The 18339-nt window shown below is 36.8% G+C and overlaps 1 protein-coding gene across 2 annotated transcripts in view; it reads right to left on the bottom strand.

The window, feature by feature from the left end:
• RELN (reelin) overlaps nt 1-18339 on the bottom strand; it is a 423783-nt gene that overhangs the window by 289109 nt on the left and 116335 nt on the right. For both annotated transcript variants that reach the window (XM_070424598.1, XM_070424599.1), the window contains exon 3: nt 14777-14912. In XM_070424598.1, the coding sequence (XP_070280699.1) occupies nt 14777-14912 (136 nt within the window). The remainder of the gene's footprint in view (nt 1-14776; nt 14913-18339) is intronic.

The raw sequence follows: 18339 nt of genomic DNA on the forward strand, positions 1-18339 counted from the left end.
TTCCAGGTAAATGAATCAAATCTTTACTCATGTGTTGAAGTTTCTAAGACTAGCAGTTGGGTAGATGTAATTTGCCTCAGATTTAAAGTAAAATCATGAGTTTGACTTGAGGTATCAAGTGAAAAGTAATTATTTATGAAAGTTTAAACACATATCATTATTATATTTTCTGCAATCTTATTAATTTAAACATCTGATTTGCCAGCTATTCATACTTCTTGGTCAAATACTGTTATTGGACATTTTGACAATTTTACATTTCAAAATAAAACTCCTGTGGATTAGCATTACAGGTTGTGGAAGTCATATTTTTGAACTGGCGCAGATGCAACAACTGTGCTATAGTAATATCAGCTTTGGTAATCCCTTTGTAAGTCAAGTGTATAAACCCAAAGACTTTTTAAAATTGGCATACCGAAGTATGGTACTTTGAGAATCTCCAAGAGAAAACAGCATTTTTTACAGATACTTATTATACAAGTCCATGCTCATCCCTACTGTTGCTATGCTGAAAAGCTCTGTATAAATGGATATGAAACAACAAAAATGTATTTCAAAGGTATCTTATATTTAAATCCTGATTAAATCTTTCATTAAAAAACATTATTTTAAGTTATCATGTATAAATGTCCTTTAAGTTGAAGTGTTACTATGTCAAGTCCTCTAAAAAAAAGGCGCTTCTATTGCTCTAAATTTTCATCTTCATTTTTTCAATGTAGAATTAGCAAAGAGGGGCTATAGCTTTCAAGATAGGTGTCACTACATTAAAAATCAAGAAAATATAAATCATCTTTTAATTTGCAAAATATATAAAAAGATCATATGCAGGAAGTTATCTCCCCCACCCCTCAAAAAAAAAACAAAAAACAACACAAAATGATTTATAGTGGTTATTCAGAGCTACTTTCTCTGGAAAACACTCACACACATACACACATTTTCTTTCAAGATCTTTCCTTTAGCATTGACATACTATAACCTCCACCGAAAATAAATTTATCTAACATTGCAATCACTATTCCAGGGATTGTTGCCTGTGAGACCATCATTGTCTCTTCTCTTTCCAAGCCCTTGAGAGGCTTCCCAGAATTTGGGGAGCTCATGTAAGTCACAATAACACGTTTTAATTTCTTCAAGATACAGTCCATAATTGCTCCTTGAGGTTTCCTCTTAGAATAAAACTGATAACTAACTCATAGACCATTATTTTGTAATAACAGCGCAAGTTATTTTCCCTTATTTATATTTATTTAAATTTGTGTACATATTGATACTGATTTTGCCACTCTTCTCTTCAATCATTTTTCCTCCACAATTTTTTTTAAATTTCTTTATTGATTAAGGTATTACATATGTGTCCTTATCCCCCATTACTCCCCAACCCCCCTCACTTATGCCCTCACCCTCCTGTTGTCTGTGCCCATTGGTTAGGCTTATATGCACACATACAAGTCCTTTGATTGATCTCTCCCCTTTAGCCCCACCCTCCCCTACCTTCCCTCTGAGGTTTGACAGTCTGATCGATGCTTCTCTGTCTCTGGATCTGTTTTTGTTCATCAGTTTATGTTGTTCATTATATTCCAAAAGTGAGTGAGATCATGTGATATTTATCTTTCTCTGACTGGCTTATTTCACTTAGCATAATGCTCTCCAGTTCCATCCATGCTGTTGCAAATGGTAAGAATTCCTTCTTTTTTACCACTGTGTAGTATTCCATTGTGTAGATGTACCACAGTTTTTTAATCCATTTATCTGCTGATGGGCACTTAGGCTGTTTCCAAATGTTAGCTATGGTGAATTGTGCTGCTATGAACATAGGGGTGCATATAACCTTTCTGATTGGTGTTTCTAGCTTCTTGGGATATATTCCTAGAAATGGGATCACTGGGTCAAATGAGAGTTCCATTTTTAGTTTTTTTGAGGAAACTCCATACTGCTCTCCACAGTGGCTGCACCAGTCTGCATTCCCACCAGCAGTGCACGAGGGTTCCTTTTTCTCCGCATCCTGGCCAACACTTGTCGTTTTTTGATTTGTTGATGATAGTTATTCTGACAGGTGTGAGATGGTACCTCATTGTTGTTTTGATTTGCATCTCTCGGATGATTAGTGACTTTGAGCATGTTTTCATAAGTCTCTTGGCCTTCCTTCTGTCTTCTTTTGAAAAGTACCTATTTAGGTCCTTTGCCCATTTTTTGATTGGGTTATCTTCCTTTTGTTAAGTTGTATGAGTTCACTGTAAATGTTGGAGATTAAACCCTTACCGGTGATAACATTTGCAAATATTTCTCCAATGCAGTGGGCTTTCTTGTTGTTTTGTTTCTTGTTGTTTCTTGATGGTTTCCTTTGCTATGCAAAAGCTTTTTATTTTGATGTAGGTCCATTTGTTTATTTTCTCTTTAGTTTCCATTGCCCTAGGAGCAGTATCAGTGAAGAAATTACTTCGGCATATGTCTGAGATTTTGCTGCCTGTGGATTCCTCTAGTATTTTTATGGTTTCCCATCCTATGTTTATCCATTTTGAGTTTATTTTTGTGTACGGTGTAAGTTGGTGGCCTAGTTTCATTTTTTTTGCATGTATCTGTCCAATTTCCCCAACACCATTTATTGAAGAGACTGTCTTGACTCCATTGTATGTTCATGCCTCCTTTGTCGAATATTAATTGGGCATATTGGTTTGGGTCAATTTCTGGGTTCTCTATGCTATTCCATTGATCTATATCTCTGTTCTTGTGCCAGTACCAGGCTGTTTTGAGAACAGTGGCTTTGTAATACAGCTTGATATCTGGTATTGAGATCCCACCTACTTTGTTCTTCTTTCTCAGGATTGCTGTAGCTATTCAGGGTCTTTTTTTATTGCAGATGAATTTTTTGAAAGTTCTTTCTAGGTCTGTGAAATATGTCATTGGTATTTTAATGGGGATTGCATTGAATCTATAGATTGCTTTGGGTAGTATGGACATTTTGGTGATGTTGGTTCTAAAAATCCATGAACACGGTATGTCCTTCCATCTGTTTATGTCTTCCTCTATCTCTTTTTTCAATGTCCTGTAGTTTTCCGTGTATAGGTCTTTTACCTCCTTAGTTAAGTTTATTCCTAGGTATCTTAATTTTTTTGATGTGATGGTAAATAAGATTGCTTTTTTAGTCTCTCTTTCTGTAAGTTCACTATTGGTGTATAGAAATGACAGATTTCTTGGCATTAATTTTGTATCCTGCTACATTGCTGAATTCATTTATTAAGTCTAATAATTTTTTGATGGAGTCTTTAGGGTTTCCTATGTACAGTATCATGTCATCTGCAAATAAGGACAGTTTTACTTCTTCTTTTCCAATTTGGATGCCTTTTATTTCTTCGATTTCAATGGCTAGTACTTCTAGTACTATGTCAAACAGGAGTGGTGAGAGTGGGCATCCCTGTCTTGATCCTGTTCTTAGGGGAAATGGTTTTAGTTTTTGTCTATTGAGTATGATGTTGGCTGTGGGTTTTTCATATATGGCTTTTATTATGCTGAGGTATGACCCTTCTATTCCCACCTTGCTGAGAGTTTTTATCAAAAATGGGTGTTGGATTTTGTCAAATGCTTTTTCTGCATCAATTGATATGACTATGTGGTTTTTTTCTTTCAATTTGTTTATGTTATGTATCACGTTTATTGATTTTCGGATATTGTACCATCCTTGCATCCCTGGGATAAATCCTACTTGGTCATGGTGTATGATCTTTCTGATGTACTGCTGGATCTGATTTGCTAAGATTTTGTTGAGGATTTTGGCATCTATGTTCATGAGGGATATTGGCCTGTAATTCTCTTTCATTGTATTGTCTTTATCTGGTTTTGGTATTAGGGTGATGCTGGCTTCACAGAATGCTGCTCATTTATTTTTATAAGATCACCCTACTACTTACTTACATCTAGTTAGCATTTCACTCCTTTGGAAGAATCTAGTAGTGTTAACAATAAACTCGAATATTTCACTGTGAATTCTCACTTCTAGGTGATTTATAAATCAATGAGTTGAGACCAACGGCAGATAAATATTCAAAGCAGCAGGCCAAGATTCTAAATATGTAGCCAGCCTTTTCTATTTGAGGTCATGACCTGATTTTAATATAGTAAAGGTGAAAAATACTTTTTACCCAGGTGAAAAAGACATTAGTTTAAAGATTCTTCTACATGGTTAAAATGGGCAATATTATCATGCTCACATTTGTGTGTGTAATAAGCCATGTGATCTAAGAATTAGTCTGTAGGATTTCCTTTGGAAAAAGCTCAAGGATATATAAATTAAGAATTTACTTTCCTAGTATAGACTAAATAGAATATGAAATAAAGTACAGACAATGATAATGTTTTAAGAAAATAGCATTAATAGAAAAATGTGTATGTTATCATCTATATATATAAAAGCCAAACAACCGGAATGCCACTATGACGCACCCTGAAGCCAGCCAACCAGCCCAATCGAGGGGCGGCCCCTCCCCGCAGCCAGCCCCAGCCAGATCAGGGGTGGGGCTGGTCAGCTAACCTCCCACAGCCTCTCCACCCCCGCTGGCCCGGCCCCCCAATTGGTCCCCACCCCGATCAGGGGCAGAGCCAGTCGGCCAACCTCCCATGTCCCTTCTCCTCTACCCACCTGGCCCGATCGGCCCCCATGGTGCCAGGGGGTGGGGGGCAGCCAGCCTGACCCCACTTGTGCACGAATTCATGCATCGGGCCTCTAGTTTGTGATAATTTTAAAGACCTATAATCATTAAATAAGAATTTAGAAAGTGAATATCTTCAGAATCTAATAAAGCTAACTTTCATTTACTGGTGAAATTTACATTCTCTCTGTTTTCCTTACAAATATAAGATGAGAATGTCTCATTCAAATTATACATGTGAAATAACAATGATTTTTTGAAAAAGCATAAACACAGACTAAGAGGTTCACTCATTACGGGTTAGTTAGGTGCAAGGCTATGTATTCCAGGGAGCTTTGGAAAAGGGACAGAATGTGTTGCTTTTCCATTGAATTGGTTTGCCTTATAAAATAAATTTATTAAAATTTCAAAATAGAACAACTTAACAACAGAACAAAAATTATTGTAATGAGAAAGACAATGTTTTCTTAAAGTGATGACTAGGTAATTAGAACAATGACCAGGAAACTGGCATTTCTCTTAACCTGTGAACAACTATCAAACATCACTTTCTAGGACTATTACTGTTAAAAGTTGAAAAGTTAACTATCATTAGTCTTTGTGATGCTGGCCTTAGCACAAAAATTATAATATGACTTTATTTTAATAAGGATGACTTCATAGCTTAGCTTTTCATTTTAATCAGGCTGACTTCCTAATTAACTCTACTATGACAATAATATATTTTCATAATTAGGACTATGCAAAGATCATTAGCTATAAAGTTGTTTATCAAAGCTGTTACAACAGTGAACATTGGAAATAAACTAAATGTCCAGAAATAAGGGGCTGATTAAATACATTAGAGTCCAGCCATAGAATAGAATACTATCCAGATATTGTAGATAGGTATGTATTAATATTTATAATGTAATGTTAGGTTTTAAAAAGCAAGGTTAGAACACTGAATTCATGGTAGAACCCCAATTTTATAAAAAATAAAATTGAACCAACAGGGTGAGATAAAAGGGGGTTACAGTTGTTTGTATGGAAAATAATACAATTATTAATAAATAATAATACAAGAACAAACTGTTTTTGCATGCTCACAACTGTAAACCTACTTTTGCCCCACTCTATATACATACATCTGGAGAAATACACTCCAAGATACTTAGTATTCTTATTTCTGGGATAATAAGAACGTGTGTGTGTGTGTGTGTGTGTGTGTGTGTGTGTGTGTGTAAGTAAGAATGTGTGTGTGTACATGTTTTCTTCAATAAATAAGCATTGCTTTTACAATCATAAAATAAAATTATTTTAAAACACTTAAAAAGAAGTAGAATTTACTGTCAGGTTTAAATGTAAAAAAACAATGCCTATTTGAGGCATATATTTGTTTACTGTCATTCTTTTAAATTATAAATCCAAATTAAGGCATTTTGCATTCTGACCCAAAAGTGAAATATAGAAAGCTAAAAATAACTTGACATTTTAACAAAAAACAAACTCAGAAATACAATGTCTGACACAAGCCACAAGAAAAAAAAAGTATATATTCCAAATACAATTCTTGGATTGAAAAATATTAATACGTATGTATTTTTTCAAAGTCTTTTTAGGAGTTACCTAAGTGCAATATGGAATTGAAATGCAAGAATAAACAGTCCTCAAGAGAAAACTCTGATTCCCTTTGAACTTTGAGAAGAGGTCATCTCAGCTTGCTCTAAGTGAGCCACTGATAAATCTCCTCTTGCTATTTATTTGTATGGGATATCCCATTGCACAACATAACTAAGATCCATTTCAAGAGACAAAGAAACCTATGTTTTAGGAGCAAAATATAAAATTAAAAAGCAGGAATTATTTTTCTTGTCCTGATGACTTAGTCCAGTTATTTATACTCTCAGTTTCCTCTAATAGTCTATATTTTCTCTTAAGTCCATACATATTGCTTTAATTCCTTATATCCAAGTTCTTTAAACAGAAATAGACGCCAAACCAATTCTTCTATTTATAAATCCTGATGATAGATAATACAATTATTCATTTACAAGATTTACAACACAAAAATCTTTGTATAACTACCCATTTCAATATATACATTTTTATTTCTCCAATGTGGCTTTTATTATAAATTAGAAAGTCCAAAAGGTATCAAATGTTTATTTTAATTTTTAGAGTTAAATACAACCATCTACAATGCCCTAAGATATGTTTACTTAGATTTCTTTAACAAAGTATGAAAATATTAATAGCATTTCATTTTAACACCAGAAAATAATGAATGTCATAGTTGGTATAATATTTAAAAGACTTGATGTTTTCACCTAATGTGATTGTAGGTACATTTTTCTGTTCCATCTTTCCCTCTCCCACACAGAATGATTCCATGCCAAATCCCTTAAATTCCTCTTTTGAAGTTTAAAATTAATTCCCATGGTTGCTCTTCTATAATCCCCCATCTTTTGAAAAATGCAAAATATGCTTATACTATTAGAGAAACCAGATGAAATCCTAAATATCCTATGTGAGCATGTGCTGTGCTTTCAAAAGAAAAGCCACTCACTCATTCTCAAAAAAAGCTGTTCATCAAGGCATCTAATTTTATAATTAATATGAACAAGGTAACATTTTGCTTTAAGTACCCATTCATAATGTTAAATCAATGTTAAATTATAACAAACTTCCATGGAAACACACAAGACATGTGCATTGGTTCTAATGAAATTCATACTGAATGGCAAATGAATTCTTAATAATGAGGCACTTGTGTTATCCAGAACTGGGATTGACAAGAACATAACTTAGCTACACTTTCTAAATAATATTATAGCAAGTAACGGATAAAGCACATGCATTTTTCAGTTTGGAAGAAAATGATGTTTCACCGTGCCTTTTTAATATAGTCTGTTTCCCATACAGACTTATCAAAGGGTTGGCTCTTTTATAAACTCATCTTGCCCTAACCATCAGAAGTCCATAACAACAGATGCTGGAATAATTAAAAACCTATCATTATTTTTAAAAACTATCACTATAGACTCTTCCATCACATCACAGGCGAGGAGAATGAAGGTGGTGTACGGGTGTCCTTGTGTCACTGTACCCACCTCTTCGTGGTTAACGTGTAGGCTTTAATGTGCATCCTTGCACCTCTGCTCCGGCAGGAAGCCTGTCTCTGGGGATCACTTGCAGAAAATAGGACATTGAGTCCATAATTAAAGTAATCTCTTTCCAGGCAGATGCTGCAGTTGGCTCTGTTATCACATATTACAAAAGGCATCTTGAGAGTTATAAAATGTGCAGCAAATAGCTTTGGAGATGAAAAACCGCAATTTTTCATCTAATTTTGATCCATAGACATGTAAGCACTGTATTGCTAGTTTTTGGTTTTGAGCCAAATAACTATTATGGTGCTGCGATGAGCCGGGCAGTAACCAAAATTAAAGAATACTTTAGCTTTTATCCTCAAAGTGAGAAAAGCTCTTTTGTAACCATCTTTGCACTTAGCAAATAAGGATGCCATCTCAAATCTGAGCATTAATGCCTGCAGGCAGATTAAGAAGAAAGGCTTATGTAGCTTAGCCTTACAGTCATACTTTCAATATATTTGCTTAAGTTAAAACCAGGGGTTGATTAAGGAACCAGCCATCTTAGCACCTTTGCAACTACAGTGTACATTTTTTAATTTGAAGCATTTCTGTTTATCTTTCATATACTATTTTAAGACATTGCTCTTTGAAATATGTTAGCCTAGATAACTAATATGCCCATATTATTCATAATCCCTTCTATAAATACTAGTAGTGGAAACAAATGGAGAAGATTTAACTAATACATTTTTGTTTCTAGCTTAGGACTTGTCAATGTGATAACCAAAACTTGACCTCAATTCTGTGAGATGCTAAAATGGAGATGGAAATAATTTTGTTTCACATTCATTTCTCAGTAACAAATAAGACAACTTCTGAATGTGAACTGACTCATTTTTAAAGAGGTTATTTTAGAATTCTTAGAATTCCAGAAATTTTGTTGTTTAAATTTTATTTCCCCAAACTGTTTTGTGTGTGTGTATGTTTCTAAAATGTATTTTTATTTACTTGAGATAGAATAGAAACATCAATGATAAGAGAAAATCATTGATTAGCTGCCTCCTGACCAAGAATCGAACTGTGACCTCCTGGTTCATAGGTTGATGCTCAACCACTGAACCACCCAGACAGACTCATTGAGCATTCTTATAACCAGTATTTTGAATTCTGCATCTGGTAGACTGCTTGTCTCCATTTCGTTTAGTTCTTTTTCTAAAGTTTTGTCCTTTTTATTTATTTATTTGGGCCATATTTCCTTGTCTCCTCATTTTGGCTGCTTCCCTGTGTTTGTTTGTATGTATCAGGTAGAGTTGCTACATCTCCCAGTCCTGGTAGAGTTGCCTTATATAGTAGGTGTCCTGTAGGGCCCAGTGGCACAGCCTCCCATTCACCTGAACTGGGTGCTCTAGATGCGCCCCCTGTGGTCTATGTGCACCCTGTTCTTGTAGTTGAGCCTTATTGCTGATGGCATGTCAATGGGAGAGGTTTACCCTCAGGCCGATTGGCTGAAAGGACTGGCCATGGCCACCATGGAGGATCTGCTATCCAGGGGCCGACCCCATGGAGCAGAACTCATTTCAGAGGGGCTTGGTGCCCTCTGAGGCTACCCTTTGAGTGTGTTGCTCATGGTGGCGGTTGAATGGTCCTTCAGCATGGTCTGAAGCTGTCCACTGGGTGCACTGGCTCTGGGGTCTCCTGGGAGGTGCAGACCAAGGTCAGCCACCACCCATGCCTTTTCTAGAGCCACTCAGCATGAGCTCCAAAACAATCTGCATACGGCTGCTCCTTTGCTGGGTTTGGAGGTACCTCCACAGCCAAGGTATCCCTCCCGATTTTTATGCACCACCCATGGATGTGGGGCCACCTGTTCAGCATCTCTGCCCCTCCTACTAGTCTCCATGGCTTCTTCCTTATGTCCTTAGTTATAGGAGTTCTGTTCAACGAGGTTTCAGATATTCTGAATGATGGCTGTCCCATGGTTTAATTGTAACCCTGAAGTTGTTGTGGAAGGATGCCAGTGTCACATTGACCTATTCAACTATCTTGACTGGAAGATTCTTTTCTCAGTTTTGGGGGAGTTTACTTAACGTTAAATTGTCAGTAATTTGGGCACAAATCTGATCTTCTATGTTCCATTTGTATTCTAGTATTATTCTAGCATCTCTGTCCAAGCAGTTAAACCTAAATCTACTGGTGATAAGTTTTGCCTTTAATTCACACATCCCTTCCCTATGTAGAATTCACTTTTGACAAGTAATCTATATATATAAAAGCTTAAGTGGCTGTTTGACCGTCCGACCAGTACCTATGATGCGCACTGACCACCAGGGAGCAGATGATCAATGCAGGAGCTGCCAAGCTGCGGTGACTTGGCAGCTGTGGTTCTCAGGTGATGCACCCGGAACCAAAGAGGAGGGAGTCAGATTCCGGGGTGCGTCACCCAAGAACCGCCCTCTCACAATATGGGACCCTTCAGGGGATGTCCGGAGAGCCAGTTTTGGCCTCATCCCTGCAGGCCAGGCCGAGGGACCCCCCCCCCGAATCTATGCATTGGGCCTCTAGTGATATATAATAAGCTTTCAAGGAATGGATCTACATCATAGATATCAAGATGTAATCTAATATGTTCTTCGTATTTCAGAAGTTTAAATCAGTGTCTCTCAATATTCAGAAGAATTAGATAATTCTCTCATACAGAGGTAGATTTCAAAATTACAATAGTAAACACCATAATATGTATCAGTACCATTATAAAAAATAGGTAAGTGATCCTTTTAGAGGCAACTGTAGTAAAGTGTCAAAAATTGCCTGCTTGGAACTAGACTACCTTCTGAATCCAAGCTGTCACTCACGGGCAAGTTATTTAATGTCACTGTAAGCTGAGATAATAACAGCACCTACTTCATAGAATTACTTTGAGAATAAAATGAGATAAAAGATGTAAACTATTTAGAACAGTGACTAGCACATTCTAAATTTTCAAAAATATTATTAATTAATGTTGTAATTGTTATTTTACAATCCCTATTCCCTGGTAACTTCTCACTAATATTTAGGGTTAGCTGGCTGGAGATTTCCTTCATTCCTTCCTTTTTTCCCTTACTCCCTTGCCTGTCCCTACCTTTTTCCTCTCCCTCCTCTTCCTCTGCCTCGTCCTCCTCCTTCTCTCCTCCTTCTCATTCTCCTCCTCCTCCTTCTTCTTCCATCTCTTCTTTCCATATATCCTCCTCACTCTTAGGATTTTGGGGGGACAATTTACATGCAAGAAGTTTGAATAATTAAGGGCCTCTTTTAACTTGAGGCTTACTTGTCACTAAGGACTAATCAAATATAAAAGTAAGAACAAATTATACTGTCATAAGATCTGGATACTAAGCAGATCTCTGAGTGAAATTATCTCTTGAAAAGTTATCAACAGGTGTCAAAAACTAATGATAAAATAAATTCAGTTACTTATCCATTTTTATTTTATTTTATTTTTATTGATTTTAGAGAGGGAGAGAATCATAAGATTGGTTCCTCCTGCATGTCCCACACTAGGGATTGAGCCAGCAACCCGGGCATATGCCCTGACTGGGAATTGAACTGTGACCTCCTGGTTCATAGGTCAACGCTCAATCACTGAGTACGCCGGCTGGGCTAGTTATCCATTTTATACATCTGTACCAGGACAGCCAGCAACTTTATTCTCAGGCCATCCTCTCCTCTATGTCTCTCACTTGATTATTTTTAACGAGAAAGGCAGTAAAAAAAGACAGCCCTCATTACTGTGTGGCTAAGTGGTTTAGCTATAAAACCTGTTTTATTTATACAGCATGCTCTTCTCTGGGAAAGGCACACACAGCACATGATGTAATTGTTTGGGATTTCAGTTCAAATGTTCCATAATTCTTACTACAAGATTTTTAAAAAGGACTTAAATAGATAAGTGGGTTTTTAAATCATACACGGCTGTTCTAATATGAAATTACAGAATTGGGGGCAGTGTCGATTCAACTGCCACTTTAGAGAGACCGTACATGTGGTAAATGACAGATATTAGTAGCCGGGTTCTTCAACTCCAAGACACAATCAATTGTAAGGCATTAAGAAATAAAGTAAATGCTGCCAATTATGATTACAATCTCTTCTTTTGAGATTCCAAAACATTTTTTAAAAATCAGTATTTCAGAATCAATGAAATGATAGCATTATGAGCTATTAAGGAAATTTTATTGAGGGACTTCTATCGTCTGTATTTCAGTATTAGGACCTGTTAGGTACATAAAAATAGCTAACACAGTCCCTGACCTTGGGGGATTTAAAATCCAGTTAAAAAGGAAAATGCACTTGTAAAGAAATGAAATAGTGTATGAAGTAACTAACGATAAGAAGTTATACAAAATATATGACTAAAGCATGTAAGCATGGCTGAAGTTTAATTTTTAAAAAGCTATTCTTCCTACTTTAAAACGTGAAACTTTTAATTTTTGAGGTTAGTTAGAAAAAAGAGAATCATGATATATTTACATTCAAATGCCATAAGTTTATGTGTTATTTTATTTTTGCTGAATGTTTAAAATTTATGGTGAACATTAGCAATCCCCTTCAAGTATTGCTGGGCACATACTAATTACAGGTTTTAACTCTTACATAGCTCTACTCAACACATAATAAATAGTGTAGTAAGGAATAAAGGTAAAACATTGCAAGGCTTTATTTTGGAAATTTTCAGATAAATTGTTTCAGTGGTCCATGTTCAATCTTCAGTTTTCCTCTAGCCTCTCACAAGCTAGTTAGGAAAGTAGATTAACAAAAGCATCTTGCCCACATAAGAAGCAGCTACTCCATGCAAAGCTCAACGTAATCACGGCTCATGTGAAGCAAAGTCTTAATGCTATTAAGAATAGCAAAAAGTGCAAATTGCATCATAAAAATTATGTTGGGAAATAGAGTGTGTATTCTTTGCAGAGAGTAAAAATTACTCCTGAGCAAACTGTATTTTTCTGACCAACTGCTAAGAAAATATTCTTTGAAGTTAGGACTTAAAATACCTGTAATTTCTCAGAAGAAAGTAGAGTTTGATATCCCAGGAACAGTGAGATCATATGCCATCAAACATGATATTTAAACAGATTAAATTTAAACCTCTATTTCTTTTTGAGGTAAGCAATTCTATATTGTTGACATAATTTATTTTGTGTTCTACTGTTGACAAAAATAATTCTTGTTTTAAATCACAAAGTGATGCATGGGAAAAATGTGTTGTCCTTCCAAGTGCAAACATGAGGAAGATAAAGTATGCCAAAAGAGTCAGAGATTACTATTAAACAAAAGGAAAAAACAACATTGAACCTCATATAATCCAAGGGCATTTCCCATGTTTTCTCTGTTTGAGACATTGTATCAACTGTGGAGGGATCACAGAGAAATAAGAAGTTGTCCCTATCCAGGCAAGAAATTAATTCAAATAAGTATACAGTAAACCAATCAGCATGTCACTTCTGTTATTGATGTCTTGGAAAGGGTTATAGTATAGAACAGTGGGCATTTTCAACAGTTCTTGAAAAAAGGGTAGGACTTGAAATTTATAGAAAAAAAGTATTCTGGGCTATGAGAAAAGCATGGAGAAAGAAAATCACATAATGTTCAGGGAATTATAGGAAGTCTTATCAATTAACACCCTATCCAGGAGGTGCATGCTATATGAAATAAGAGAAGATGGTAAACATCAATTATTGGGAAAAGCATATCAAATCTATGCCAAAGGGCTGGCTTTCAGATGGAAATTTGGGGGGATAGAAGTTTTGAGTGATCAAGATTGTACCTTAGGAAGATAAACTGGCTAACAATGTGCAGGAAGGACTGGAGGAGAAATAGGCCGGAAGTGAACAGACCAGTTGGGATGCTATTGCAATCAATAACCTTAGCAAGAGGTACTGGAAAGAATGAGTTCAAGTATGAAAAACTTCCTGAGGGAGAAAATGATGAGATTAAATGTCAATTAACTAGAAGGATGAATCTGATGTTTGCATCTTGGTAACCCAGAAGATAGGCAAAAAATAGGAACCCTTGACACTGAACTGTATGCTATTAAAAGGAAGTAAAGATAGTAGTGAATTTGGAGTGTGCATATTTTATGAGACTCTGTCGTCTGAGCAGAAGGTTGGAATAGAGAATCATTCAATATGCCGTCCAGCTCTATTTTGCTTGGCTGCCCATAGAATGCTGTTTCTGAATGGCCTCTGACCTTATTCCATTGGCCTATTTATCCATTCAACAAATATTCAGTGAATGCTTACTGTGTGCCAGGGGCTGTTTAGACAGTTGGGGCAAATGAGTAAACAAACAAAAAAATTCTTGCTTTCAAGGAACCTGCATTTCAGCAGAAAGAGACAATGAATATACATAATTAAATATGAAGTATATCATGTGCTAGAAGTAAAGAAAATACGGAAAGAAAAGATAACTAAAGAGGATGAGGAATGGTGGTTCTGGGGCAGTGGTAGTGGAATAGTCTATACTGAGAGATGTCACAAGTCACAGCCTTTGAGCCACAGTGCAGTGTTTGTCCAAGGCCGTGGGGGCATTACTCACTACATTTCCCAGTTTCCTCTGGATGAAAGCACATGAGAAAGTTATTAAGTTTCTATAGAGTCCCTGATTTCTCACCATCATGAATCTCTTATTTGATCACATTTCCTTCCTGTCACTAATGGTCAGAAATCAGAAAGCTAAATTTGTGGTCTTCTTCCAACATGTATATGAGTCTCATGGCATTTTTAGTACCTGTTTTCATCTTATTTTCTAAACGAAAATTTTCATAATGCCTTTATTTTTATCTTATTGTATATTTTGGTCAGCTAACATCTAATTTAGAACTCTTGAGGAATTAATAAATATGCAAAAATAAAGTTACTTTAAAGAAGTTTTCATCTCTTTTATTGACACCAAAATCAGTAAATTTCATTAGAGTCAAACTTGTTAAAATAATACACTTTAATAGTGACCCCAATTGGAACCCAATGAGGGGTATATTTGCCTTCCTTAGTGGTCACAGACACTGTGGGTACTTACATGAAATTCACGCAGCCTGTGCCAGCAGGTGGAGCAATCCAGACGAAGCTGAGGTTGGTTGTGGGCAGATGACTCACATGAGAGGCCACCACGCTGCACATAAACTGGTTACCAAACTGGTGGTCAGACATGATCCCTGAGAGACAGAAAGGAAGTTTGCTATAAAAACAACAAAACGAAGTCTTTCTTATCATAGCCTAACAATATTTTCTGTAGATTTTTCTTTTATGTTAAGATCCATCATGCTGTTTGGGCTTCCCCATAGATTATGCAACTTTCTATTTCCTATTGTTAGAAGGAAATTAATCATTTAAAACATTATTGTTAAGGAATAACCTAATAAATTTATTGCCATTGTATTGGCTTTGCTTTGATTTTGTTGATTGGTTGTTGCCCATCACCAAAGACCACTAGGACCACATTGGAAGTGTTTACAGCAAAGGAAACAAAATTCCATTGATAAGTGGAAGGTATCTCAGAGAGGATGTTAGAAGGGGCTTATTAAAATATTTGGGCTTGTGTTGTTATTCTAGAGCAGGGGTCCTCAAACTATGGCCCGCGGGCCACATGCAAATACAAATATTGAACTTGTTCCCGTTTTGTTTTTTTACTTCAAAATAAGATATGTGCAGTGTGCATAGGAATTTGTTCATAGTTTTTTTTTAAACTATAGTCCGGCCCTCCAACGGTCTGAGGAACAGTGAACTGGGCCCCTGTTTAAAAAGTTTGAGGACCCCTGTTCTAGAGAATAGGATGGTCAAGCTGGCCCCAGAATTTCCAAATTTTAGTACTGGAAGTCCTGCATCCTGGGGACACCTGCTCCCCTCAACCCCTGCCCAGTCCTGTTGGGGATGTTACAGAGAAGGTGGCTTTACTTCTGGATTTGGCGCTATCAGAAAGTAAGGGTGATTTTATCACTGAGTATCTTAATTTTTGTCTAGGAGACATGAGGAATTGAGTAGGGCTCAAGCTTTGATTGGAAAAAAAGTTCATGTTAGCAAGAAGAGGGGATGTTGGTCATTTTAATGGTTTGCACCATGTTCCATATCCAGGCATGAGTCTAACATGGTCCTCCCAGTTTCAGGTGGTCTTGTTTGGTACTGATGTTCTGTGAAACTGCTTATGTTCAACATGAGAACACCATGGCCCCCCTGTGAGTGCCGGGCCAGCTCCCAGTGAGCTATTGGGACGCTTTCTTTCCCTTTCCCATAAGGCTATTCTCCCAGGTTTACCTCAAGTACAAAATATTAACACATGACTGGATAATAAGAAAATAAACAACTCAATTTTTAAAAATGGGCAGAAGACCTAAATAGACATCTCATCAACAAGGACATGCATATGGCAAATAAGCCTATGAAAAGATGTTCAACATCTTACGTCATTAGAGAATTACCTATTAAAACAATGGAATGCCACTACACACTTACTATGGCCAAAATCCAAAACCACTGACAACATCAAATGCTGGCAAGGATGTGAAGCAAAAGGAAAACATTCGTTGCAAGTGAGAATGCAAAATGGTCTAACCCTTTTGGAAGACAGTTTAATGTTTTGTTACACAAGTAAATGTGCTCTTACCATATAATCCGCAATCCCACTCCTTACTAGCTGCCCAAATAAACTGACATTTTATGTCCACACAAAATCCTGCACATGGAGATCTACAGCAGTTTTATTAATAACTGCCAAAACTTGGAAGTCCCCAAAATGTCCTTCAGTGAGCTAATGGATAAACCGTGGTAGATTCAAACAATGGAATATTATTCAGAGCTAAAAGGAAATGAACTACCATGCCATGAGAAGGCAGGGATAAGTAAATGCATATTACTAAATGAAAGAAACCAATTGGAAATGGTTACATGTTGTATAATTCCAACTGTATGATATTCAGGGAAAGACAAAAGTATGGGGATGGTAAAAAGATCAGTGTTCGCCAGGTTTGGGAGGGAGAGAGGAATGACTGGGCAGAGCACAGGGGATTTTTAGGGCAGTGTATGATGCTACCATGGTGGAAACGTGTCATTGTGTATTTGTCAGAACTCATGGAATGTACAACATCACAGTGAGCCCTAATGTGAACTATGGACTTTGAGTGATAATGATGTGTTAATGTAGGTTCATCTGTCGTCATGAATATATCACTGTGGTGCAGGACAGTGACAGGATGGACGCTCTATGTGGCGTGGGTGGGTGGGGACAAGGGTACATGGGAAATCTCTGTTCTTTCCATTCAATTTTGTTGTGACTTAAAACTGCTCTAAAAATAAAGTTTATTAATAAAAACGTTGCCAGAAGTGGGCAGTTAAATAAAACATTCATTTATTGACTTTTTGAAATGGGCAAATGACTTACTCTCTCTGAGACCCAGTTTCCTTATCTATAAAATGGAATTACCATGTCCCCTGTATCCTGAAGTTATAGTGAGAATTAAAAGGCTCAAACACAGACAACAGCTCCTAGTGCAGCACACCTGTGTTTGGATAGGTGCCCTTCCTGGCTATCATCATAGCAGTTCCTGCATTCCTCCATCACTGCACTCGCCCATCTTTCCAAGGTGTCTGTGATGGACTCAGTCTTTCATCTTTATATTCCAAGCAACTGTCACAATACCTGACACATCACAGATCGTCAAGAAATGTTTTCTGAATAAATGCAAAAATAATGTAACTATAAAAAAGACAACAGAATTTGTGACATATGTTACATTAATTAGTGAAATAGGATCTTCTAGAATAGGAAGTTACTCTGAATAGTAGTTCATACTGGGCAAAGAAATAGAAAAATAAATCTATATTTTTTATACAGCCAACAATGCTCTTTTTCTCATTTAAGAATTCATTTTTGAGCTGTATCTTGAGACATAATTCTTCAAGCCAGAGAAACCGCAAGGTTAGAAAGAATAAGACTCCCGGGGAAATTGCTGAGTGCTGAAGGTGACTCAGGCATTGCCCCTCCCCTCTGGTTGGGCATAAACAGGGAGCCAGTGTGTAGAAAATGACACATCTGCAGGAGTCAGCTGCCAAAAGGAAAACACAGGTTCCAAGCACAATCATTGTGGGAAGGGAAATGAATCAAACAAAATAAGGATGCAGCCTTGGTAACCGGATTCACATTGGAATATCTCCTCATTCCTCAAAACTCCTCTTAGAAAGTGAGTGGATGTCTAGGCTACATAGTACTTGACAGAGATGTTATAAAGCAGCTATAATGTCATAATTACCATATGCCCTATCCAGATAAACATGCCACAGAACCATAGTCTGGCAGGCTTAACAGGCTGGCCCAGTAAGTTCCCCAACGTGGCTGCACAGGGGCATCACCTGAAGAGGCTGAGTAAACACTGGTGCCAGAGATTTGGGCTTAACAGGTTTGGGGTAAAGCCTGGGTAATGAGAGTTTTAAAAGCTCACCAAGCAATTCTAACATGTAGCTGAGAACATGCATTAAAAACGTGTCTTAGTAAAATGCTGTCCAGAATTCAGGGCTCAGGGTAATACCACTACAGCACCAATACACAATGTGAAAGTATCCATCAGTGCCTTATATATGACTCTGGTAGTA

Source organism: Myotis yumanensis, unplaced genomic scaffold (genome assembly GCF_028538775.1).
Source record: "Myotis yumanensis isolate MYYU_CA2020_CCGP unplaced genomic scaffold, mMyoYum1.0.hap1 SCAF_9, whole genome shotgun sequence".
NCBI lineage: Eukaryota > Metazoa > Chordata > Mammalia > Chiroptera > Vespertilionidae > Myotis > Myotis yumanensis.